General features: G+C 38.9%; 1 protein-coding gene and 1 long non-coding RNA gene across 3 annotated transcripts; one reads left to right on the top strand and one right to left on the bottom strand.

The window, feature by feature from the left end:
- Positions 1–2,256: 2,256 nt before the first annotated feature.
- Positions 2,257–8,749, bottom strand: LOC139434060 (uncharacterized). The gene is made up of 2 exons (XR_011643469.1): positions 8,582–8,749; positions 2,257–3,154 (listed from the first exon to the last, which is right to left on the bottom strand). It is a non-coding gene; the product is annotated as an uncharacterized lncRNA (long non-coding RNA).
- On the top strand, positions 6,917–27,115 carry tasor2 (transcription activation suppressor family member 2). 2 transcript variants are annotated; one of them, XM_034084323.1, is made up of 22 exons: positions 6,917–7,357; positions 7,620–7,768; positions 8,122–8,217; positions 8,312–8,384; positions 10,019–10,110; positions 10,635–10,772; positions 10,906–11,039; positions 11,160–11,176; positions 11,558–11,657; positions 11,773–11,867; positions 11,963–12,069; positions 12,441–12,513; positions 12,621–12,692; positions 12,799–14,916; positions 15,748–16,060; positions 16,255–16,708; positions 17,822–21,343; positions 25,474–25,596; positions 25,677–25,830; positions 25,933–26,038; positions 26,291–26,472; positions 26,706–27,115. In XM_034084323.1, exons 1-22 carry the CDS (start codon positions 7,324–7,326, stop codon positions 26,801–26,803), a joined length of 8,250 nt encoding a protein of 2,749 aa, XP_033940214.1. In that variant the 5' UTR covers positions 6,917–7,323; the 3' UTR covers positions 26,804–27,115. The 2 variants fall into 2 exon arrangements, with proteins under 2 accessions (XP_033940214.1, XP_033940213.1); XM_034084322.1 differs by having other exon boundaries at positions 15,310–16,060.
- Positions 27,116–27,726: the final 611 nt, after the last annotated feature.

The raw sequence follows: 27,726 nt of genomic DNA, 5'->3' as shown, positions 1-27,726 counted from the left end.
ATTGCTCAATTAACAACTCTTGGTTTACAGAGTGGTAACATGAGACCGATTTTTATATATAAAATATAAATGTATTTTAATTTTATAATTTATTTATAATTTATTTTAAATATTGACAATATAATAAAAATAAATGGAAATATATACACCGGCAAATATGTGTGTGTGTGTGTATAGCTATTGCTTTATCTGATTAATGTTATTTTCATATGAAAGTCCATGATTATAAGTATGCAGTATCATAACTACATCTGTGATGTTTATAAAAAACCAAACCGTTTGAAAATCGGTTGAAAATTGAGCAAGCTATGGTTATTTAAATAGTAAACCATAATGTTATGAATGAGAGCACTGCCTGTAGCAAGATGGCGGCCAAGTGGCAACGTCGGTCTCCATTGGCCAGCAGCGCGTGTGAGCCATCTAGTGTTTATATATATCTATGGTTGTCACTACCCGATCCGTCACCCTACCCGATCGGTTCTGCGCATGTGCGAGATGGTCCGGAAGTCCGGACGGCAACCCAAGATGGACACTTGACACAGTGGCTTTTAGCAAAGCTCAAAAAGAAAAACCGAGAGAGATGAGTTATTGTTAATACAACGTGACTTCACTATTATTTAACAACTCTTTTTATTGGGTTCTTTTATTTGGGGTTCACTACATTGTCAGAATAAGTGAGAAATGAATTTAACTTCTGTTAGACAGCCATATGCCATACATTTTTGTATACATTCACAGTAAATATGTATTCAGTATGATAGCTGTCTAACAGAAGTTAAATTCATTTCTCACTTATTCTGACAATTTACTACACGAACTACACATATGATGTTTGTGAATCTTAAACAATAATTTCCATGTCAAAAAAGTCACATTTTGTCGTAAAACTGTTGAAATATAAGACTATGAAAAATATGCGACTACAAAGACTACAAATCCCAAACCCCATTATGGGTCGCGTAAGTGATGTCACAGGCGATAATGCTCCAAGTGGTTGCGACTCGTAATTAAAGCGAAGAAGATCTCATAACTGATTTATTCCCTCTAATAAATAAGACATTGCTAAAAATAAATTCACTTTTACAAGATGCCTGTGTGCTTTGTACCAGGTTGTAATCACAAAAGTGATCATACCACTTGCTCGTTCTATCGATTCCCGTCTGATGAAAGGACCAGGAGTCGCTGGATCAGACATATCAGGTAATATCATAGGTAATATACATGTTGTGCATGGAACATAGTCAAGTTAGCTACCTAGCTAGTAGCGACGAGTAGCGAGCACGTTAGTTAGCATTACATTACTTAGCCTTGTCATTTTTAGTAGCCTTACCATGAAGTTATTATTTTATTACATGAAGTAAACCAACATTTTAAACAGTAAGAGTAGTCACGATGGTAAGTATTTCGTGAAACATTTGAAGAGTAGCCTACTGCGCCATCCACCGGGTGCTAAGGAAGCAGTCAGGGACAGTCGAAGGCAGGCAGGGAGCTTTGCATGACATTCTTCTGGACGTGTTTCATTGTGATGACAGTAAGGGTGAGTCAATCTGTTTATTGGAAAGACAGTAGTTGTGTGCTTACTGAGAGAAAATTATTAGAAGAGATAATTATTCAAAGTGTTGTTACTTTAAAGTGTTGTTACTGACCTTTTTCTCTTTTATTTTCTTTACCTCACCTGTAACTGCTGAGACGTTGAGGAACATGCACACTGGACTGACCTGGCAACCTGATTTCCACTGTACGTAATAGTATTTGGTTATGGTATATTATTTATATACATCAAAGGCACATTGTACCCCCCAGAGACACACATGTATTGAGTGTGATATTTTGCATAGGTCAAGTGAAATCATCTTTACATACTAAAAAACTGTAGGAGCGGCAACTTGTTTTGAAAATTGAATTTTTAATATCCGATAATAAAGTTGATCTGTTTTCTTTATTCTTCTCTCTTCCCAGCTCCATCCATCACCGTTCTCTGTTCCTGCTTGCTAATTAATGCTTTATTTTTTTTACACAATTACAAATAAAGTCAATGTATTGTATGACATGAAGTTGTGCTTCATTCTGAGTCAATAATAAATTAATTCTGCCTTCAACTGCAAAATGATTGTGGACTGCACCGACATCCATGTAGCTGCCCCCCAGTAAGATGAACCAAGCAAAGTTGACATAGTCAACATACAGCTGTGCTCTTAAGTTGACATGAAGAATTTGTGAAATATTGGTAATTATTTGGAAAAAAATTACTGACGATGCAGAAAACCTTTTTTATTTAGTAACAGTGGTCAGGTGAAGCATTTATCCCTACATATGTGTCACACTTAAAAGGCCAAACACACTGTTTGGCCTTAAGAGCTCTGTCTTACTTCCTCACTCTTGGTCCTCTTCTACCTGGAAATAAAGACAACTAAAACACATACAAGCTGAATGTTACAAGTGCTTCACAAGATAAATAGAAGAGTGCAGACTGTTTAAACTATGGGTAGGGGGGCTATTTGGCAGGTTTGAATGATTGTTAGTAATGAATTATATAATTTTCTCATTGTAGACGAGCAGACAGGGAGCCAGATGAGAAAAGCAGAATATGCAGCTGCCATTTTCCTCATGGAAAAGAGAAAGGGCCAACTGTATTTGAGTGGACCAAAGAGAAAGGGAGCTCAGCGGTTAATCAGTCCAGCGACCACAGCTACAGCAAAGGGCCAGAGTCTGCAGAAACTGACCCCAAATTCTCCAGCGTGCAGTCCGCAGACACCGAACCTGGACCCTCCAGTGTGCAGTCCAGTTGTTCCGCAGACACCAGTTCCGGCACGGTGACAATGGCCTGATGTTGAGGCTGCGGCTCTGGCTCAGGTGATAAAAGCCATGCCATGCCACACTGTGTGCCCCTCAGTGCAGACCTGAACCAGTCTACATCCTGAGTGGCGATGTCTCTGGCCAGTGGGTTGTATGTCTCCTCTTGCTGTTGATAGAGTTGAGACACCGGCTGGACTACTTTGGAAGTGCCAGGCTTTCTCCACTGGCACTCAACATCTGTGGAGCTGATCTGCCACATGGCAAATATTGCCAATGCTGCAGCGTGGCTGCATTTGTACATCCCCCGTGCACAATCACAGACAACGCTCTGCATCGCGCCATCGTCTCTCATGTAGATCTGTACAAATAAAGTAAGTACCATTTGTAAGCATGCTATAATAGATTGAATGAGCAATACAAGGATGGTCAGGATCTGGGGGTGGGAGGGTTTATTTTTCCATAGTTTTGTCCTCTTGTCTGATTGTTGTTATTGTTTGATTTTTCTGTATTACCTATGAGGTTGTTGTGTTTAATATTCATGAGAATATTTGTCATTGTTCAAATGATAATAAACATTTGCATAAAGCATATTTGTCCACTCATATGTTGATAAGAGTATTAAAAACGTGAAAAATATTCCTCTAAGGTACATTTAGAACAGATAAAAAATGTGCGATTAATTTCCGATTAATCGCGATTAACTATTTTAATCGACGACAGCCCTAATTCTTTTAAATGTGTATGAATACATTTTTGAAAAACATTTGATCAACAAAAAAAAAGGATTTGATTAGGATCTAGACTCAGTGTATAGTTTATTAATTAATCAATGCTCTCTACATTAGGAAAACACATACCAGTGTATCAGAGGGAGTCACACACAGCTGTGCCTAGATAACCAAACAAATTGACAAGATAACCAAAATCCTTGAATCTACACACAGCAAATAAACTCAAATGACACAACGAGATGTAAAAGGAGATCACACATACAGTATAGTCGATATAAAACTGGCCGCTTCAATCTGAAGAGCAACTAAAACAAAACACGGGAGTGTACCTTGTTCTTGTGAACACTAATGTTATCCACAGCATACACAGAGACCACGAAGTTCTTAAGGAGAAAACTAGTTGCTAAAACAAAACACGTTAGTCTACCTTGTTAGCTAATGTTAGCTAGCTGACATTAACGTTACACATTGCACTCATATTACTCACCGAAACCTTGTAAAGCCGGTCCTCTTACAGAACCGACTAACTCCCCTTTCATATATGTACAGCTCTCAACGTGCCCAGACTTGTAGTGATTTTCACCTTGTTTTATACTTTTATTCTCATTCTGAAAGAATGAGGTGAAATGTGCCAACGTGACGGACATCTTTATGTTGGTGACACGTATTGTGCGAGACCAGAGACCTGTAGTTCACTGAGCGGTTTCACACAAAAAAATGTGTAACTTCACAGTTTTACGACACATTTTTATTTTTTTGACTTTCAAAATGTTCTTTTAAATTGACAAACATCATATGTGTCATTCGTGGCACAATTCAAACGGGATCAAAAGATAACCTTTCTCTCTCCATTGACTTCAATGTATAATTTTCCGCTTCCGGGGTCCCATGGAGGCTCCCGGAAGGGGAGGGACTTCGCAATTTTGCTATTATTAGTATAAGGTTTACACTAGGCTATATATTTCACTATGGGGTGTGTTAAGACCCAGAATGATATTTGGCTATTTCTGTGTAAATTTCACTTTGAACAGAGTCAAGATAAGGGCAGCAACTTGAGTTGACTGCTAAAGTTTCAAATGTCGCATAAGACTCATCCAGATCCTGAATGTTTTCCTATCTGACCATGGCTGTCCTCTGTCTCCTGTTATCTGTATATTTTGCGCAGTCTATCTCTGCTCACGCTGTTGCGTCGGCGTGTTCTCCTGCGTGTTGGCCATGTGTTGCACTGGAACCAGACACCGCAAAGATTTCAGCCGAGCACGTACGAACTGCGCATGCGTGAGTGGCAATAACTCTCCTTACCAGCAGGCGGCGGTAGTGTGTATTCATCATTCAAAACAGGCAACAACCGGAAAACAGAGAAGAAGGACAGACTAAGTGATATAAACAAACAACAAATAGCTGTGCGTTAGCTTCACCGCATGTGTTCTTTGCAGGTGTTTGTTGAGGCTTGATTATGACTGATTTTAGTAAGTAACGAAGTAACGCGTGTCGAGGCAATGTTAGTAACTGTAGTGTGATTACTGAATTATAAAAGTAGCGCGTTACACTACTCCGTTACCGACAAAAGTAATATTATTACAGTAACGCGTTACTCCCAACTCTGAACATAAGTATGATTAAAACGAGCTATGCCATTACCCTCTCAACAACAAATAAATTAGTATTATTAACAGACAGAACAGACGTGACTAGGAACTCTCAAGTAAACACGTGTTTAGTTTAAATAAAGCCTCTCATTTTTGGTATAGAGCTTTGAAATAGGGCTTTGAATTTGAAACATTAAGGCTTCTACACAATTTCTGAACACACGATGGCAACAGTTAATGCAGAAAAAAAAGAAAAGGCACAGTAAAGCTGAGTCATTCACATCCCTAGAATGCGTTGGGGGCGGGGTTCATAACCCTTTAGGAAACGCCCCCTATAGGAAACGCCCCCTGTCTGCGGTCTGCATTCAGACCAGTCTATGATCCAGACCCATCTCCTAATGTTAGCAAGCACAATCAGTAGGCCTACTAGCTAACATGGTCACATTTCCCCCTTTAAAAGAAAGCTTTTTAATAAAGCTAAATCAAAATGATACATCCCTATATTGATGATGTTTCCAAGTGCAAAGGTTGGAATCTTTTTTGTGTGCGTGGTTGGACCATACAGTCAATGGGTTGAACTAGCTAACATCGCTAACTCCAGCAAGTGTTACACTAATGCTAATCCTTGATGTGTTGGACTTAAATTTGCTTTTGTTTTACCAAATGCAGCAACTGCATTAATTTTATGTCGAGGAGGTGTAGTTCTTTACATTTTAAATGTGAATGTGATTAGATTTAAATGGGAGAAAAATGATAGCATGGACAGTTACTCGTCAAAAAAGCTCAATAAGTTGTGCAATCATTTTATGCATGTTTTCAAAACTCTACAGTAAATAAATAATACTTTATAAATATTTCTATACAACCTAGATTACTCAATTGCCAGTACCCTATAGTATTAATTTGCGGTAGAATCTAACCAAATATTTTTTCTTAGATGAGGCAATAGAGTCATAATTAAATAATATACATTTAAAATATTTTTTGGTGACATTATTTAGAAGGTAGCCTGTAATAAGAGGTCATAGAGCTGGTGAATGAGATACATCATTTTGAATGACCTAGAAGGGCTTGCTGTAGGCCTACGTAATAAAATATAATGAAATCTATTTGTCACATCCAAAAAAGAACACCAGAGATGGCCTCAATATGGTGGAAAAAAGAAAAATAATACCCTGGGATCGGAAAAGTGATACAAAATGTCAAAACAATTTTTAATGGATGTCTATGGGGAAATATTGTTCTTCCGGTCCTGAGTGTCTGTATTTTGGCTACAAAGTTGATCAATCGATCAATCAACGTTTATTTATATAGCCCTATATCCCACATTTTACATTTTACAAAAGCTCCAAACTTGGACTGAGATTTCCAATATTTTTTTTACCAAACTATTATTCTTGAAAATAATAAGAATATGAACTGATTGCATCCCTAGTTTATAAATACTTCACATTGAATTATATAACTAGCAAAGATAAAACCGGGAACTAAGTCTTGGTGCTGCTTTCAATGTGAGTGTGTGCTAAACTGTGTAAAAGTGAAATATGTGTTAGCAATGACTCCCAACTTCCCCTGCAGTCTGTAGTTACACTCAACTATGTTCATTGAGCCTCCATGTATTGTAGAAACCACACTATAACCTCCAAACACGGCCAGGTTTATCGTGTTCAGGGTCGAAACGTAGTCATTTTTCAGTGTTAGTACGTTTTACAGTTAGCAATCATTAATGTTTCTCGCGACAAATAGGAACACATATGGGAGGGGTAGGGAGCCGCAAGCGCAGACTGGCTCCACAACCAGCACCTCAGTTTGGTCTAGTACAGTTTCAAGATGGATGCTTTCGCCCTCGATAGGTTTCTGTTTCTTTTTCGTGACGAACTCGTTCGGTTCGATCCTCCAGCGTGAATAACTGAAGACCTTTCTCAATAACGCGGATTTACTGATCTACGGAACTGTTAAAAAGTGGATTTGAGAGGATATCTTTGTGTCTACGTGTCCGGATTGTCGCTTATTTTGTAACTTCCTGGTTGTGTCGCATACATAGCCTATGTCTATCGGAGCTGCGGCGACAGCTCAAGTTACTTCGAAATCTTTACTGGTCACAGGATACACGGGACTTTATATTTCTGTTGATAGGTTTAAAACGAGAGACAACTGTCGTGAACGAAGGGAAAAGGGAGAAAGACAGATTTCATAAGTGCTCAGCAATGGAAAGTGGGAATGGTGGTGCCTCGAGTAAAGGTGACGATCTTCTTCAGTTTTTTCCCCTCATGTGACTTTCACTTTTAGGATTAACAATATATTTAGATCGGATATTTATTTCCTGATAGACATACACTCATTGTGGATTATTATACCAAAAAAAGGACGTAGAAAAAGGTCTCATAGTACAAATAGTTATCGGAAACTTTTGTTGTTGTTGTAGAAAAAATAATATTTGGTTTGATTTTCGCATTGTCGCTTGGATTTGATACTCATGTGTTTTTCTTCTTCTCTCTTCTAGGCCTTTTAGTACCCGTCTCAGAAAGTTCTCTCGTCTTTCAAAACAATATTCTGACTCCAATTAAAAGTGCGTACTTGTATGAGGAGTCAAAGCAGTCTTTTAGGTACAAGTCCGCTGCCTTGGTAAAAAATCCAGCACTGGAAGAAAAGGTCAGTCAAAATCTTATTTTTCATGTCCCAGCTATAAATGTCATTAAATATTAAACCACACGTAATTCTTAATCTTACACCCGTTTACATTTATTAAAAGCTGCACAGGGCTTGAAGCCTTTAAATATGCATATTTTATAAAAAATATAGGCCTACCCTTATTAATACTGTATCCTTTTAACATTATCTTTAACTAGGATACTTAATGTGTATATATCCTTCTATGTAAGAAATATAAGGTCAAAGAATACAATTAATGCGTCAACACAGAAACTGCCCTTTAATAATTACAGGAACCTCAAACATGAAATCTTAATGACTTTGACCAAATATTTTGTATTCTTTCACAACAGTATTATGCTTTCCGAGCAAAGAGAAGAGAAGTAGGATATTCAGAGGAGGATCTGAAAGAATCCTATGGGTTTTTGCTGTTCGACAATGTCAACAAGGTAATACACTTGAAATGTTGTCACGCCTGAGAAAAACATGCTCCAACAAATCTTCTAGATCTTTCCCGTAACTGATATTTGTATTTATTTAAAGGCTAATGATCTTGGAGAAACTGGCATGCTCACAGGAAACAGCACATGCACAACTCTGGGAGATCCTTCCAAAGGTAAAATATAATTATTTAGCATTTTCCCCTCTCTCATACTGCCACTGTTAACCAGCAGTGAGATCACAGTGACATTTCAGTATGGTCAGCCCAACCAGAACAAACAAACAAACAAGAGGTTGTACTACTAATCAGAAAAGACAGAGTTGAAATTTGTACACAACAATTTCTGTAACATATAACATAGATATACTTACTGGTTATTTGGTAAACATGCAAAGAATGACATAAATCCTTTCTTATTTTGTTAAAGTATATATCCCAAGGTTTTATCTTTCCAGCTTTGCCCATTACATTGCATGTGGCCTATTCAAAGTATTTGTAGTGCAGATCATGCTCCAAGAAAAAATATGTGTGTGGGTGCTCCCTTGCCTTTTGAAAGTGAAAGCAAGTTAAAACTGTACAATGTATACAAATGAAAGTGGAAGCATTTCTTTAGTGAAACAGAAACTGTAAATTAGTGCACAGCTGTACAGGATATTAATTGTTTCTTAAGCAGTTAGACAATGAATTCAGCATTTTTATTTCCTGTTACTTTTATTCCTGCAATATGGAAATGTTTCCTCAGAGATATTGTCTGTTAACCTTCCACCCTCTCTTTTCTTTGATAAGTGACTTGCGGAAGACAACATGTTTAGATATTGGTCAAAGTCCCAGTTCTTCTGTAAACGTTACAATGAAACCACACTGTATTAGCACATGAAATCAAGAGCTCCACTGTCTCACATGCCATTGCATGTAGCAGTGTTGCAAGGGGTCATAATCTGTGTTATACTTCACACCCGTGCGTGTTTCAATCTGTGTAGTTACGTTTTTTTTCACATCAAAACAGACACAAGCATTCCTTAATGGCAGAAAGAGACATTTGGAAAGCTCATGAAGTTAGTCTTTTTCTAATATGTCATAATTTATCTCACTTTTTCTGAACATTGCTGGTTGAGGAGTATAAACCTACCAGACCTATTGGCCCTTTGTTCAGAATTTCAAACTGAGAAAAGTTCACTAACTGTCCCTTATTGTCAAGTGTCTTATAATGTCAGTCCATTGAAATCATTGAATTATATATTTTTATATTTTAATAACATTTGAATACCTTACGTACCTTATTAAAGATAATGCATTATTTTTGCCAGACATGAACACTCCTTCACAAAAGTGGCTTTGTGTGAAGAAGCATCAACACCTGCCCCTATACTTCAACCAGCTAATGTCGGACTTATGTCCATAAGATTGAACTAAATCCTTACTAAAATACATTAGAAGTAGTGAAAGTAACTAGTAGAATATAAACATTCGAGGTTATTCCTGCTGAGGGAGGAGGAAACTTGTTTTTAGTAAATGTAGAGTAATTCATGTTTTATGGTCTAGAAAGAACATTCTGTACAATACAACATTGTTCAGCTGCAGTGGGTGAGGTTGTTCAGATAGTTGTCAATCCTGTTGTGTGACCTTGAACGCCCACAAGCTTCAAGGTGTGGCCTCGCTGCTGTAGGAGTGTCAGTTGTTGGGATCAGTCACTTTGAAGTTAATTATTGTAGTTGCTTATGATGTCCTCAAATATTGATAAGAAACCCTTCCTTCACTTATTTTTAACTGCACACATATTAAGTTAATCTCTCTGTGTTTTTACTCAGGTGTTTACATATCAATGTACTCTGACTGTTTGGATCTGAATCGCTGGTATCATGGGAAATCTGGATACATTGCCATCATCAGGCTGACAAAGGTATTCAAATAATTGTCTCAAATAGGCCCTATTATTCTTTTTAGGGTTTCACCCTTTCCAGTAGTGTATCTGTATATGTTTTTGTGCATGTAAAAGGTCTGCAAAGGCTAAAATCCCAAAGTTCACAACAGAGGGAGTTTCTCTCCCAAACCCCCCCTCTCCCCCTGTAACATAATGACATTGCTATGTAACACTTGCGCGTCTATTGGCTGGCACTCCAACACATTGTACTTGATAGGCTTAGGGGCGGGACACCTCTAAGTGGTTGACCAATCACAACAGAGCCGACCAGCTAACCAATCAGAGCAGACTGGGCTCTGGTTTCAGACAAAGGGTGAACAGATGTGCTGCAGCACAGGCAGTATGAGAAAAGACCTTTTTTTAACATTAAAGCATGTACGACACACTAGTGCAACAAAATACAAATAAGAACCTGGAAATTAGCCTAATAGGTCCCCCTGCTCCTTTTTCCATTCAAAGAAAACATGTAATGAACAACATCACTGTGCTTTCTTTTACCACAGGGTAGAGTCAAAAACGTTTCAGAGAACTACACGCAGAATCTCACTGCACCCACTGCAGGGTTCGACTGTCATGTGTCGGAGCAGTTGCCTTCAGTATCTGCTAAAACAAGCTCCTTTCTCGCCTTTGAGAGAACCCAGGTAAGAATGTGACATGAAAATCATCAGTGAGGATAATATGTGTATTTCTTGTTTTTCTGTGTAGATGAACCCTTTGAACCTATTGGGGAGTAGACAACAGGCATTTCAAGTCTGTCTATTTTTGTCTTTGCAGTATTACATGTATGAGATGCTAAATGATGAAAGCAATGGTACAGCCCAATCTCCCAGTGCTGCCTGTCCTTTTGCAATTGTATCATTCTCATATACGGATACCAAAGCAACACCTGTAGCATCCCCAGAGAAAAGGTACTGTATCATTACAACAAAGCATGACTCAACCCTGGGTAATAAACTATACCAATTCTTACAAATTGAGAATCTTTAAGCCAAATCAATTAATTGTTTGCCTGATTTATCTTTCTTTAGAGTGGAGAGAAAACTTGGTAAGTAATATATTTTAAATATAACATTTGCGATTGGATTAATTAACTAGATGATAGAATTCTGTAAACTGCTTAGAAACCCCCCCATTGTATATGAATGGATTTGTTAATGCCCCCAAATCAACTAAGCCAACATTTTGCCCAACTTTTGCTCCTGACAAGATAGCAGGACATGTTTGTTACAAATGTATCCCTTAGATTTATTTTGGTTTTGATGTTTCCCACTTTACCAGTGTCTTCACTTTAGCCTTTAAAGTGAGCCTACTAAAGCCTATGATGAATGGTAGCTGATTCTGTAAACGATCGCTTGGATTGTAATTGTAATGTCATGAATATCCTCCCTTTTCAAAAAACATTTTTAATAGTTTTTTCTTACTCCAGTTCCTCATTACCTTCCATGGAGGGGTCAGCTTGAACTAGGGGCCCAGTTATATGATGTTGGGCTAAGGACTACGACCGGGGCCTTGATTCCTGCAGAACTGTAAGTTAAAATGTGAAGCATTTAAAAATACTGACTTTTAATACTTAAATATCTTTGAAAAGTTTGATTATATAATCACTTTTTTTGTGTTTTTGTTTTATCTTTTCCATTTAAGGCCACCAGTGGTAAAAATTGACCAAGCAATATCCATGTCAGATCTGAGACAGCTGTTGCCAAAAGCCGTCTTTGAAACCGGCTTCTCTGGTGAAGGTGTGCTTTTAGAATATACTAGAAAAAAAAACATCTTTTTGTGCAGAGTTTCTGAACATTTCATTGATGCATTATGTTTTTTGTATGTCTCTCAGTCTTTCTAGATGGCTTGTACTGCACTCTGTGTGAGTTTGTTCCCTGTGGGGCAGGAGAAACCCAGTCACTTGCTCTGCTTCTGCAGGAGGTCAAAGAAAAAGATCTAGTGAGTTTCTGTTTTGTTATCATTCTTTGAGAGATAGTGAGTTTTTGAATTAAAACATAAAAAATGATTACAATGTCAATTAAAGTTTATCAGTGCCAAAAGTGGTATTTAATTCGGGTTGACTAAAAATCAGAAACCTAAAGTAATAATACTACAACCAAGCAAACACTTACATTTGTACAATCGTTACCAGTGACTGACTGATCATTTTGTATCATAAAATGTCTTAATAACCTAATCGATCAATAATTAATGGTCTAGTGAATTGTTATTTTAGCACTGGAAATGTCCTTGAAACAGTTTTTGTTGAATTGTACTTGCTACACAAAATTCAAAACGTTTATCTGACAAACTTGCTTATTTATTCACAGGCTCTCACTTTTCAGCTGCATGATGGTGGTTTTCTTATCCTGTTGCACTCTTCTCATTTCCTCACATATGATGGTAAGATATGAAATTGATGACAAAGTTTTCAATCCCACACCAAAAGATCTTTGTTCGTAATTCAACTTCACATCAGCCACATACAGTATCTGCGTTTATTTCCCCAGATACTGGGTCCAATGAAACTGATGTCCTGCAAGGCATATTTGTGTTTCCAGTGTCACAAATTATACGGAGAGGTAATTACAGCATATGTTTAACAGTTTATATTTTCATTTGATATGTTGAAATAGTCATGAATACAAAGAAGATATCAAACTATTATTCTTTCTTGAATTTCCACAGACACAAAACTTGTTCAGCGAAAGCCTGCCATCTCAACTGACATCCTTCAGGTTCTACCAGTGCTAAGTTATGCAGAGTGTGAAGTTGAGAAAACCCCAATTGACCCAGGCGAAGAGCTGTGTGAAGTCTTGGCGCAGCATATGCAGAGTTACGCAGCACTAATAAATCCTGGGTTTGCATCAATTCCATCTAGGGAAGTCAGCATCTTTCCAGATCAGTATGATGTACCGGATGCCCACAAGCACTTCTACTTATCCCCGGAGTGGACTAACAGGGCATGGCAGAGCTTCAGGACTTACCTCAGCAAACCTCTCTCCTTTCAACTGCCAGTGTCCAAGGCTTCAGAAATCCTTGCGACTGGACGAGAGGATCGAATGGAATACCTTGATGATGATGATGATGTCTACATATTTTACTCATCTCCTGAAGAGGCACCAGCTAATTCTGTTAGCATGGAGTCAGAGGATCAGTTGACAGGACAGAGATCTCCTGTAAACATTAAAAATGCTGCAGCACAAGTTGACTCTACAGATGTCTCTCAAAATGTTCTAGCAAATGATTTGCAAGCTGCAGATGTTTCCCAAGACACTGGCAAATTTGATCTGACTGTGCTGATCAAAGCTGATGAGATGGCGTCAAAAAGTATTTTGACTCCTTCTAAATCAGATGACCTTCCTGCAGAGCTTATTGTCAGCATCACTTCTGCTGAGGGAACTGTCACTGATGAGGGTTTAAGTATAATCGGTACTGTATCTGCAACAAATCACAATGACTTTCATTTGTCTGGTTTTACAACAGACAAATTACAAACGGCAGGAGTGAACTCTCTGAATGATAAGACGGTTACAACCAAAAACATTTTGGATTGCCCAGAGGTCCCCAATCTCTCAAAAACTCAACGGAAGAAACTACGCAAGGTACATTCCAAAGGTCGGGGAAAAAAAGTATCCAAAGCTTGTGTTGACCCTCCCAGTTTACAAGTACCAGAAGTGGATGACAACTTAAAGAGTCAGAAGGAAGGCCAGGCCAAGGAATCTTCAGACCACCCACAGTTGGGTAATCCTTCAAAAATTGATAGGAGGAAGGGTCGGCAAAAGGGCACATTAAAAAAACTGTCAGCAAAAAATGAGAAGGTTATATCTGCTTCTGTTGGATTAACAGTACCAGAGGAGAAAAAGATAGACCCTGGACAGCAGACCTTGGGAAGCAACATTTTAATGGAACTTGAAGCTTTACCTTTGAGAAGAAAAACCGAGCGCTGGGACTTAAAGCCAGTCATCAGTGAATGTGGAAGAATCCTGGTTCCTCATGGCTCTGTTGATTTTGCCGATCAGATAAGGTCTTTAAAAGATAAACTTCAATGTGATAAAGATGAACTCATACCTGAAAAAGTGTTGGCTGATGCCTCTGTGAATGCTCATGAGGCAGTCGAATCAGTGGGCGGAACAGAGGCCTCAACATCCAAAGATGGAGGGAACACCCTTCAAAACGCTGTTGACAATGAGGTCAATCCTGAACACAATATGTTAGGAGCATCAGATGATGGCAATGGTTTATTGACTCTGAATCGAGAGATTAGTGACCATTCTTCAAAAACTGATGGCAAAGCAACCCCTCCCTCAGAAGTTGTTAAAAGAAAATACTTTCATACCCTTTCTCCAAAAAGGATTGCCACAAAGGGTGCATCTCTGTTGAGTAAATTAAAATCAGTTCTTCTAAGAGGAAAGCGAAAAACAGCTCTTCTATTGCCAGAGGAAACGACTGCAGATACTGCAGAAACAAGTGAGCCCTGTCTCAAGAATGGAAAATTTGACACAAGCATTACAAGTGTCCAGGAAACCATTATGCATGTCGGGGAAGCTTCAAAGAGGCTGTCAGTTGACCCTCTTTTTGCATATGCCCTAGGCCTGACCCCTAAAGAGACACCAGATAATATAAAGAAGACACAGGATCAGGAAAACCAACAAAGGAAAGAATCATCAGGGACACAAGTACAAACCATTTTGGACAACCAACCTCAAATCCTACAAAAGCCTCCATCAATCTTTCCGAGAAGGGGAAGGATTAAAATGCTCAAAAAGCACCAAGGCATCCCTACAGAGTGTGTTAAAAAGAAATGTAAGTCTTATTTCAAAATTATAAAAATGGAATGTTTGTTTTTTGTGCATGATGGATGGGTGACATCTCTACAGTAATCTTAATGACATTTAAATTGACTCTTTTCTTGGATCTTTAAGGTTTGCATCTGTCCTCGGCATGCTTTCGCTGCCCTTTGCTACTTCTTTTTTGCTTATGCTTTTCTCTTGTTTGTGCTTCATTTTTGCCTATTCATCTGCACCCAAATGTGGTGGTGTTGGCCAAATAAACAAATACCTTTTTGTTTTAAATAATGACCTAGTTTACAAGTTGGTGGCAGGTTCTCAATAGATATACATTGGTATATTTCAAATGCTTTCAATGTGCTACTTTTTATTTTCATGCTCTTTTTTCTCCTCTGTTTTGTCTTCACAGGGTGGTTGCATTTTCAAACCCCAGCTTGTTATGCCAGTGAGAAACTCAAATACAAAGACAATACTAGAGATAAATCTGTCAGGAAGACTGTTAAGGAAAAAAAGAACAGTACTTGCTCATCTACAGATGCTTTGAACTTACTTGCTGACTTGGCACTCAGTGTCAGTAATGAAAAGGTTCCACCACAACCAGATCCAGCTCTTGAGAGAAAACCTGAGACAAGTTTGAAGAAGTGTGACCTTACAAAAGATGTTACCAGTGCTGAACAAGAGTCAGTTCTTCATGCTCTGCTTAGACAGCCTGCTGCTAGACCCATGCAACCTCTTGAGTGTCCTTCTCCAAGCCATCCTGTGGGATGCAGTGAATTGGTTGATTTGATATCTAAAGAACATGCTTACTCATTGCCCCCGTCTTCCTCTCTACTGTTGGGTCTGTCAGGTACACCCTTCCAGGTTTCTCCTTTAAGTGGTTCTACCAGACTGCTGCAACATCACCAGAAAATGTTTGGCGATGGAATTAATACACTACACCCTACTGCCAAGAAATTAAGGACAGAACAAAACCACAGGAGTCCTGACTACCTGAAAGTAAACAAGGTGTGCAGAATAAAATTCAGAAACTCTCGTACCTTTGCTAACAAGGATGGATCTATCCAAGTCACAAAGCATTGGAAAGAAAACTATGACTTTGATCTGGACAGCAAGTTCACAAATGACTCAAAGGATAGAACTATCATCCGAGCCTTGCATGGGTATGTACATTGTGTTCAAAATATCCACACAACATTTGTAATGAATCTCTTCACATAGTTCAATTGCTTGTATTGTTTGTATCTTGCTAACAAATGTGGGCTATATACTTTAAAGTTTACTTTTAGTTCAGATTGCATGATAATCAGTTATTCAACTGAAAGTATTAATATTTGTACATTTACATCTTCGATAGCCCATGGGATTTCTCCATTGAAGACACCAGTGAAGAGGTGCGACTGATCGTCCACATGTGGATCGGTCTGTTCTACAGCCGGTCAACAGACAGGTTCTTTAATATTGACCTATGTCCAGAAAAGAGTGATTCTTTGGAAATGTCCTGTGGAATGGTGTCCGCAACAGCTCAGCCTGAGCTCAAGGTCAACTCATTGGTTCCTCTCACAAGTGTAACAAAGACTGCAGACCCATTGATTCCCAATGCTATGGACCTCAGCAAGAAGGATGATTCTGTGTTACGGCAAGGATCTGTGATTTTGGACTTGTCAATGAGAAACTCCAGTGCAGAGATAGTCACTTCTGATTCACAAAACAGAATGAAAATTTTTGTATCCAGTAATCGGCAATACACCATTGACACCTTAAACCCTCTCAAGTCATCTGCGGGACAACAGAAGACCATCACAACTCGGGTATGGTTCTAATTTGATTGTTTCTGCAATCTATCCTGCATTTTATGTTTTTGTCATGATTTATTGGTGTTCTTTAAAATAATGAAACGTTATAAGATCTGATTTGAGTGCTTGTCATGTTATCATAGACATGCAAACATAGAAGTTGGAAGAGACAATCTACAGTTTTTTTTTCCAGCAGAATGCATCTTAATGAGAGTCACAAGCTTTCTTAAATTTCCCTCAGACCTTTTGGCCACAACTCCAAATAGTAATAATTGTGGACAGGGCCAACATGGCTAGTGGAGCCTCGCAGCGGCGAAACCGTGCCGCGCCACACTAATTGCAGCGCATAGGTGCGCCGCATTTTCGGCTCAGTTGAGGCTCCCTCCTCAAGGTGAGGCCCAACGCAGTCTGCATGATCGGCCTGTAGGGAGGCACGGCCCTGATTATGGACTTTGGACAGACCTCATGTCTCAAGCCTCCTAGGATGCTGAGAGTATCAGCTCTTAAAGAATTAAAATCATTGTCTTGCTTCTACTAGGGAAAAATAATCCATGCTGGTATCAACAGTTTAAACATAATTTAAATTGACGGCAGCACCGATTGAGGTTTTGTTGCCTTGTAAACGAGACATTTTATTTTCCATTAGCCAGTCTTTAAACACTGCCCTTACCGTGTTCCTGTTGAGTGGTTACTTACTGTCCGTCTTCTTTACTGGGGACAGTTTAGCAATCATGAATCCAAAGTTTTGTGCTCTCCACAAAAAAAAATTGTATCTCCAACAAAGCACAATGACTTTCATCGGTCTGGTTTGTCTGGTCAAAAATTATGGAGAGCTTGGCTTTTGAAGGAAGTCCCAATTTTGTTATGGTTCAGATAACGTTATATATCTCCTGTTTGGCCTTCCTATGGGGGAGAGCCATGGACCCATTTGCAATGGGAGACCTTACCAAGAACCATTGTACCTAACAACCCAGCTCCCATGCAAACCCTTCACATATTGATGCATACTCCTGGTACAATAGAAATAGATTATCCCTTTCAACCGTCACTATTGGGGAAAAGAGTATAAATCCATCACAGGTTCCTAAAGATAATGTAATTTCTTATTATGTTTTCTTATATTTGCAGTGTTACAAAAAGATGGTCCAGTCCACAATGATTGTCAATGAGATGAATGATTTCCGAAGCACTCATGAAAATATGACGACTTCTACACCTTTGCAAAAAGATGGAACCCTGGAGCACAATGTTCTACACATTTTTCAAGGTGATGGAACATACATTCCTGCACAAGAGATGAAACTAATATTCTTTCAGCCAGAAAATGATGACAATGCTCCACGAATTGGCCACTTGTTATTTGGATGCAAAAACGATAAGTCCAAAATGATAGATGGCATCTGCAATTCAGAGGCTACAGGGATAAGTTTGATTGAAAAACATGGAAAGGATTTCTACAAATCTGTGAGAGGTATAGAGGTGGACCTAAACAAAAAAGCATGTGATGTGGTTCCTGAAGTTGAGCATGATGAAATTAAAGCCATACAAAGAAAGAAAGAAACGCCATGCCAAGAAAGCAATGAAGAACCTTCTCCAAAAGTAATTCATACGAATTATGATTCTACAAAGAAAGAATCGGGTATAGTCTGCAATGGAAATCTTGTAGAAAATGAGAAGCCGTTATCTAGGAAGGAAGCTGTATCAGTCTCACCAGGCAAGGATGAAATTGTTAAAGAAGATCTGGATTGTTCTACAGTACACAAAGGTGAAGTAATCGAAGATGCCTCTGGAAAAGGAATTGGACTTAATCAGAAAGACAGTTGCGTTTCAGCTGTGGTCTCGTTAAAGCTGGATTGCATCGAAGAGTGTCGTCACAAACCACCATTGGTTGAGCAACAACCTGAGGCAAACCACGAAAATGACAGTGCATTGTCAGGTGAAAATGCGATGTCAGAAAATACAGAAAAAGCTCAATTAGAAATTAAGTCTATTTCTAAAGATCTTGCAGTTGAAGACAATTCAGAAATTGATATCAGTTTGGCAGATAAGGTGCATTATCAGATGGCACTATCACCCAGATCTGATGAGAAGAACTCTATTGTGGATGGCTCTAATGCAGATGGGTCTATTCCCCTGACAAAAGACCAATGTAAAAACGGAAGCAATAACAGAGTATTGGCAAACTTGACTCCGAGTAGTCACAATCATAAAGACCAGGATACCAACTCAATTGAGGCAGAGCAAAAGGTTGTTGACGCAACTCAAAAAGAACTATTTCCTCATCAGTCTCAATCCCCTCGGCGTGAAGCTGAAGTGGCACTGATAAAGGGAACAGATGTCAATCAGATCTTCAAACCAAATGAGGGATTGGAAAAGATCTACAAGGGAATTGTCATTCCATTTATTGGAATCGACACCTCCCAAGAGGATGCAGAACAACCACACAATTCAAGCTCATTAGGCAATATTAAAGAAGTTGTCAAGGAAGGAGTACCAATGATCTGTGTTAGTACCTGCCCTGAAACTGTCCTTCCCACTGGGGTATGCAGTACATCTAAAATAAACGGTAAAAAGGCAGAACTGTATGCTGAAAAAGTTTCTGGAAGTGAATCTGACGACCGGTGCCCTACCCCAACTATGGATGAGACACCATATCAGCACCCAACTGGCTCTGGCCCTAGAAGTAGTAGTGTAACGATTTTTTGTGGCAGTGAAACCTCCAAAAACATGACTCCGAAATGTCATAGCAGAGGCTTAACATCCCTACAGAATGAGATGCCTAACAGGTCTACAGTTCACAGTGATGCCAACCCACATAATGATCTTGACCCTGATGTGGAACTAAGAACTCTTAGAGTTTTAAAAAGTATACACAAGTACTTCTCAAAATCAAACCATGTTGACACATCCAGCCAGATTCAAACCGCTGATAAACACTCTCCGGATAAAACCCCTAACCTCAGAAGCAAGTACATCCCCTCTGGCATAATGCCAAGCCACACATCATCTGACTTTGAGGACAAGAAAATGAGCAATACAACGTCGACAATGACGTCAGCCTCTACCTCACAAGAACTGCACAAAGAATCAACAGCTCACATCCTTATAGCGCCTTTCAAAAGCAAACTAGAGGAAGTACTTGGAGTAAAGTTGCAGCTACAGGAAACTGAATCATCAGTTCATCAACTCCTCGAAAAAACTGATACATTACAAGAAACCTCCATTGGGCCAGATATGTGTCATCCCTCAAGATCTGTTCCCTCCACTGAGAGTTTGCAAGACATTAATCAAAATACTGACCAAGATGAACATAACACAACATCCAAGACCAATTTAAGTCAGGAACCACGTTCATACAGTCAGCGTCCTATCATGGCAGTGAAACCTTCCAAGAGTGATGAAAGTAAAGGAGATTTCATTTCTAAAGACAAGCAAATTGAAAACAATGTAATGTCACATTTTTCGAAAAATGCAAAGACAAAATCCGCAGAAGTCGCAATCAATACAATCCTTACCATCATGTTGGAGAAAAAGACAGAAAGCCTCAAGAGAACTTCTGAAGGACTTGATTATAAGCAAGGGGCTAGTGAGCTTCCTCCAAAGAGAAGTTTGTTATCAAGTGTTGGTGACAGTGAGCCCAAATCAGATAAAGATGAATTTATACTTCTAGATTCCTTCGGTCAGCACCAAGGAAGTGACATAACACAATTCAACAGGATTCCTTCACCATCTCTACCTGTGCACTCTTGTGATTCTGAACAAAATTCTTCTGGACTTGTTGATGGAAACCAAGGATTCATGACAAATGTTGAGAAAATTGGGCAAGCAACTAAACAGAGCATTGAGATGTATCAGAAAAACTGCTCAAATGCATCGACTTCAGATGCAGATTACAAACAATGTGGCATAATAGATGACAGTCTTTCAATGGGACCTAACAGCTCACTCATGTGCACGGTCCATAATTCTAGCCAGGAGAGATCTCCTTCTTTTCTGGAGCAGGTTTCTCAGAGGTGCATTCAAGATGACCCTACTGAGGCGTCAATGGAGAAGGAGTGCCTAATCTTCTCAGAACAAATGAAACTGCTTTTAAAAAGGAAGAACAGGGAACCCATCTGCCAACAGGACACGCATGATAAAGTGAATTTGTCATGCGTCAGTCCCATGACTGTGCACTTTAGCAGTCTAGAGGAGCAGGATGATTCTTTGGATCCATTGGCACATTTGGATGCACCGTCATTTATTGGACATAAAATCAAGGTAGACCTGTCTGAGAGGAAAGATCTTGCAGTCTCTGCTAAAGAAGGAAGTACTTTGCATCCTCAGAAATTATCCCAAGAAACAGATAACCCAATGAAACATCCTGGAATTTCTGGTTTGAAATCTGAGTATGCCAGACTGTACAAGGCAATGATGAATGAAGTCTGCGATGCCAACAAGGTCTCATCTAGACCAAAGCACTTCCGAATGGATAGAGGTTACTCAAAGACTGAACCAAGTAACCATTTTGACTTCTGTGATCAAATGAAGAGAGAGATGGATGAGAGTTTTCGCAGCAATCTGAATTCAGTTGTGAAGAAATCCTGTAAAACAAAATACAGATTCTACATCCTGGTGACGTCAGAGGATGACTTCTTTGAAGAAACCAAGGTAAGACTAATTTAAAAAAACTTCAAATTGTGTATTTCTATAAAGCTTCTATTAACTATATTGTTTTGCTAACTAAAGTTGTATGCTACCCAAACATATTTTTTGACAATGTAAAACTCGTCCCTTGTTTAGAAAATGACCGTAAAACATATTTTGAGATTAGAGGTTTGGTCAGATGAAAATGAAATATCTATACAAAATATAACGGTCTACTATTCTTCTGAGTCCTCACTACCCCAGGACTATGATCTGTCCTACTGCACTGTGACCAGCCCAATGCCACTCTATTGTACTATCACACATTGTGTGAAAGTAGATTTAACAAACACTAATTAAGGTGGTAATTTGTTTGAATTACTAGTTATACCGGTGAGTCAACATCCTGTAGTGTTTTGGACACATTATTTGACTTTTGGCTGTCTCCCAGTACTGAACCTCAACACTAATGGAATGCCTTGCTACTATTTTTCCCAGCAATCCTTCTGTTGCATTGAGACCCTTGTGTTTCTTTGTTGTTCATTTGCTACAATAAAACAAATTGTTTGTAAAGCCACTGTTAATAGTAATTTAACACGACAGTAAAAATAATGTGGCAATTATAAGAATTTATTTCAAAACTACCTAAATGTGAAAAATATCATCAAGGTAAGCTACGTTATGATGATCTAACTTAATAACACACCGGAGATCAAAATAAAAATGTCTCAACAATACTTTTTTTAAAGCAATGTCTTAAAGGTGGGGTAGGTAAGTTTCAGAAACCGGCTCGAGATACACTTTTTGTTATATTCCATGGAATGCTCTTAACATCCCGATAGCAATGAATATCTTAAGTGCTTTGACAAAAAATCCATAAAAAAATGTCATCTGTCGAAGCCGTAATACTGTAAAAAGTACAATGGCCTACCTGCCTGTCAGCCTTCCATCAGGGCACAAACTTATCTCGTGCCCTCATTGGTCATGTGCGCGTTCGTGTGTGTTTGAGGAGGGGCTCTATAAGGAAGTGGCACATTTTCTCCGGTTGAGTATTTTCAAATTCTAGCGATCTCGAGCCGGTTTCTCAAACGTACCTACCCCATCTTTAAGCCATTATTGTGTGAATCACTTCAATACATGTGAGTCATATGCATGCAGGCGAGGCTGGGGACATTTCCATGTAATACCTTTTTACACCATAAACATATTTTCACAGAAATCTGTCATGTCCACTAGTAACTTCTAATTTTAACGTAAGGAAGTATCATTGTGAAACGTTTTTTACATTCTTTTTATCAAGCCTACGGTTATGACTGTTTCAAAATGAAAAAATACATTTTGGGTGGAGTAACCTTTAAAAAAATTCCGAGATGGTTTTTAAAAGGATTTTTTTAGCATTTCATGTTTTGTTTTATGTAGTGTTTCAATACATTTATTTGACCAGTTAAGGTTGTTTGTCATTTTGTAAATGAAAATAATTTAACAACCTCATATTGCCCTTGAATATCCCCCTGTACACTTACAGTGGGGCAAAAAAGTATTTAGTCAGCCACCAATTGTGCAAGTTCTCCCACTTAAAAAGATCAGAGGCCTGTAATTTTCATCCTAGGTACACTTCAACTATGAGAGACAGAATGGGGGGAAAGAATCCAGGAAATCACATTGTAGGATTTTTAATGAATTAATTGGTAAATTCCTCGGTAAAATAAGTATTTGGTCACCTACAAATAAACAAGATTTCTAGCTCTCACAGACCTGTAACTTCTTCTTTAAGAGCCTCCTCTGTCCTCCACTTCTTAACTGTATTAATGGCACCTGTTTGAACTCGTTATCAGTATAAAAGACACCTGTCCACAACCTCAAACAGTCACACTCCAAACTCCACTATGGCCAAGACCAAAAAGCTGTCAAAGGACACCAGAAACAAAATTGTTGACCTGCACCAGGCTGGGAAGACTGAATCTGCAATAGGTAAGCAGCTTGGTGTGAAGAAATCAACTGTGGGAGCAATTATTAGAAAATGGAAGACATACAAGACCACTGATAATCTCCCTCGATCTGGGGCTCCACGCAAGATCTCACCCCGTGGGGTCAAAATGATCACAAGAACGGTGAGCAAAAATCCCAGAACCACACGGGGGGACCTAGTCAATGACCTGCAGAGAGCTGGGACCAAAGTAACAAAGGCTACCATCAGTAACACACTACACCGCCAGGGACTCAAATCCTGCAGTGCCAGACGTGTCCCCCTGCTTAAGCCAGTACATGTCCAGGGCCAGGCCCGTCTGAAGTTTGCTAGAGAGCATTTAGATGATCCAGAAGAGGATTGGGAGAATGTCATATGGTCAGATGAAACCAAAATAGAACTTTTTGGTAAAAATTCAACTAGACGTGTTTGGAGGAGAAAGAATGCTGAGTTGCATCCAAAGAACACCACACCTACTGAGAAACATGGGGGTGGAAACATCATGCTTTGAGCTGTTTTTCCGCAAAGGGACCAGGACGACTGATCCGTGTAAAGCAGGGGTGGGGAACCTCCGGCCTCCGGGCCGTATACGGCCCGCGAGACAATTTTGTACGGCCCTCGAGGTAATTTATAAACACACGCAAAAAATGAAAGAAATCTAGACCGCAAAAAAATTAAGCAAGCGAGTGCCTGTTTTTCCTGGCCACGGTCAGGGTCCTTGAACACAACACGTGCCTAACGTGTCATCACGTGGTATATGTCTCGACTGACAGGGGTGCAGTTCTGACGGAGAGCACCAGAACGCCACTCCAGCACTTCAGAAATTGCAGTACCGATAAGTCCATACACATGCCGCAGTTTCTGCGTGTCTGTGTCTTTAGTTGAAAGCCCAGTGGCGATCTGCTCATCTGTCATAGTCAATAACTTTGTCGTTATCATTAGCATCTGGTTAGCTAGCTATGCTAACGAATATAAGAAGCTTTGTCTACAACCAGTGAGGTAAAAGCACATCTTTTATATGATCATTATAAAAAAATAAGAGAATAAAGTAAACAGGTATAAAATACTATATGACAGTTATTAATAAAGAAGAAGAAAGGGGAATGATTTGTCAAATATCCATAAATTAAAAGAAAATCTGCTTACAGTTGTGTTTGGGTGTTGAGAGATGTGTCCATAGATCTCCTAATATTGCTCTCAAAGTGCACCAGATTGATGCTTTTAACTTCAACATTTAAAAAAAAATCTTCCCAGGGGAGCATGCCCCCCGGACCCCCCTAGAGGAAGTTAGGTCCCCCCCCCACTTAAATCATGTTCACATGGATAGGAAACTAAATACATTTGCACACATCTTGTGTCCATATCTTTCTGTTTTGGTGGTCACGCCACACCCTGCACGTGCATGCATACGCGAGTCATGGTGAGATATCTGGATTAAGAGGTTGCTTTTTCTTTGCACAGAATTAAATGAATGGGCTGTGATTTTAGTTTTTTTAAGCAGAGGTCAATAACTTGTACGGCCCTCTGAGGATATTGTAAAAATTGAAATGGCCCTTGAGAGGAAAAAGGTTCCCCACCCCTGGTGTAAAGGAAAGAATGAATGGGGCCATGTATCGTGAGATTTTGAGTGACAACCTCCTTGCATCAGCAAGGGCATTGAAGATGAAACGTGGCTGGGTCTTTCAGCATGACAATGATCCCAAACACACCGCCCGGGCAACGAAGGAGTAGCTTCGTAAGAAGCATTTCAAGGTCCTGGAGTGGCCTAGCCAGTCTCCAGATCTCAACCCTATAGAAAATCTTTGGAAGGAGTTGAAAGTCCGTGTTGCCCAGCGACAGCCCCAAAACATCACTGCTCTAGAGGAGATCTGCATGGAGGAATGGGCCAAAATACCAGCAACAGTGTGTGAAAACCTTGTGAAGACTTACAGAAAACGTTTGACCTCTGTCATTGCCAACAAAGGGTATATAACAAAGTATTGAGATGAACTTTTGTTATTGACCAAATACTTATTACAGCCCTCTCTCTTCTTTTTAAATGGGAGAACTTGCACAATTGGTGGCTGACTAAATACTTTTTTGCCCCACTGTATATGCTTTCACAAAATACATTAGAGCAAGCAGTGCAAGATTTGCTAATGAAAAATTGATTTAAAAGTTTGATTGATTTCTCCTTGATTTTCAAAAGGTACAATTGGAGTCAGAGGGTCACACTGCTGTACAGCCAACCGAGTTCTTCCTTGGTGAGGATTGTCATTCATCTCTACTCATCATCCTCAGGAATGAAGACATTGCAGAGCACATTTGTGAGGTAATTGTTCTGCTTGAGACAAAGATTATGACAGGACTTTTTCAATAAGTATTCACGCATTAATGACTCTGATATTTCAGGTCCCGCATTTGCTTGAGCTCAGGAAGTCCCCAGTTGTGCAGTTCACTGGAATTGACGAACCAGATGATGTTGTGAATCTAACCCATCAGGAGCTTTTCACAAGGGGTGGCTTTATAATGTTCGACAGAGCAGGCCTGGAGCACCTGAACCTTTGTAGGTGCACTTTTCTCTGAAAAAACTAATTATTGTTATTTCATATTGTGTCAATTAAGCAGACAATTGTACTCATTATATAAACTTTGTATTAATTTTAAGGCAACATCAAAAAAACGTCAGAGGTTTTGCAAGAGCTAAGCAAAATGGGGAAGTGGAAATGGATGTTGCACTACAGAGACAGCCGTTGGCTAAAAGAAAATGCAAGGTAGGGGTTAACTTTTTTGAAAAAATGTCTACAAAAAACCTCCCTATATAGCAATACACCGATGTTCAAACTTATTTGGGATCATTTATACTATATTTCTGACCTGGCACTAACCGTGGTTTTCCATAAATTGAGATATTTAAATTGAGATATTTTTCACAGATTTTCCTAATATTTTCAGATACCATAGTGTCATCATTTTATGAAAGAATAATGCCGAATGCAAAGTTTAAAACCTACTCTCATATGCAGGTTGAGTTTGGAGGGAAAGGAGAAGCAGAACTTCCTGAACTGTTGCCAAGAAGCTGGAATATTGGAGGTCTTGCCTTATCATGAGTGCGACCTCATGTCAAGAGATGGGCCAGACTACCTTGCTTGTTTGGTCCGTTTGCAGGTCCAGAATATATCGGCACGTTACCCTGTGTTTATAACCGGTGAGACACTAATCTACAAATACATTATCTGTACCTTTTACATTCAATGAGACTCACGATACTGTCGTTTAATTTTGAAGATGCCGTTTGCAAGAACTCTACAATTAACATCCCAGTAATTGCTTTCAATGCTTCATTTGATTGGGCTTTAAAAAGATCCTCAAAAGTCAACCTGTAGAGGTTTTAGTCATTGTACAGTGCAAAAAAATGACATGTTTTTCTTATTCTTACAGACACAACGGCAGAAAACGCATTTGGAAAGAAAGGAATATTAACAATGACTTTCGATTCTTTCCTGATGTATTCTCCAAGCTTAGCACGTACAACCTGAACTGGAAAAAGTCAGATGATGTATCTTAAGTTGTGCTATTCAAGAACACAACAATAACAAAAACTCACTCGATGGGAAGGAGAACCCGTAATTTACCTTGTTATGGTGATTTCAAACCTACTACATTTTATTATTTATTTTTCGATGAGGCCTTCAGCAGTTAATCTCTTTTGTATGAAGCAATAAATATTGATTTGTTATTTGACATTATTTTTCTAGAATTGTTTGCAAGTTATCGTTCAGTTAATGGATAGAGCTACACACATAAAGGCAGGTATAGTGTATATACTGTATGCATTTTGTAAATTTGTATTTTTACAGTGTATACTAAGTTGTGTTGTGTTAAATGTTGACTTCATTCAAGGAGGTGATACTGAACGTTCAGTTTGCTTTGGTTAGGCAGGGTTTTTGTACGAGCATGGCTCAAAGAAGAACCAACAGATACAGCCATGACATTAGTGTGTCAGGCGGTTTCAAATATTTTATATTATTTAAGTATTCTGACAGTGATTCTTAATTATTGACTTTTAAATAGTTGAAGCAAAGCAATTTATAATTTTGACTATGCACTTATTGTGTTAATATTTCATGACTGTATAGAGATATTTTACTGAGAATAAAGTGATTTGTTTGTTTTGCTTTAAGGAAAAAAAAAATGTTTCAATAACAATGTAAGCTTTGGGGGAAGACTCAGGTTCTAAGTTACTTTCAGTCCATTCACACATTGGCAATACAAAGCCTTTTGTAAATGAAAAATATTACATTTCAATATCAGTAGACAAAATTGGGATGTGCAAATCTATCCAAAGTGCTTTTACCCAATCCTTAGCATGTTATGCTATTTGTGGAGTTTAAGTCTAAAATTAGGTCTTCTGAAGATGTAATCAAATTAAGTTATGGAATAATACTGCATAATAATGACG

The sequence above is a fragment of the Pseudochaenichthys georgianus genome, chromosome 6 (assembly GCF_902827115.2).
Source record: "Pseudochaenichthys georgianus chromosome 6, fPseGeo1.2, whole genome shotgun sequence".
Taxonomy (NCBI): domain Eukaryota; kingdom Metazoa; phylum Chordata; class Actinopteri; order Perciformes; family Channichthyidae; genus Pseudochaenichthys; species Pseudochaenichthys georgianus.
The sequence above is the reverse complement of the archived record's forward strand: the minus strand, read 5'-3'. Positions and strand labels throughout refer to the sequence as shown.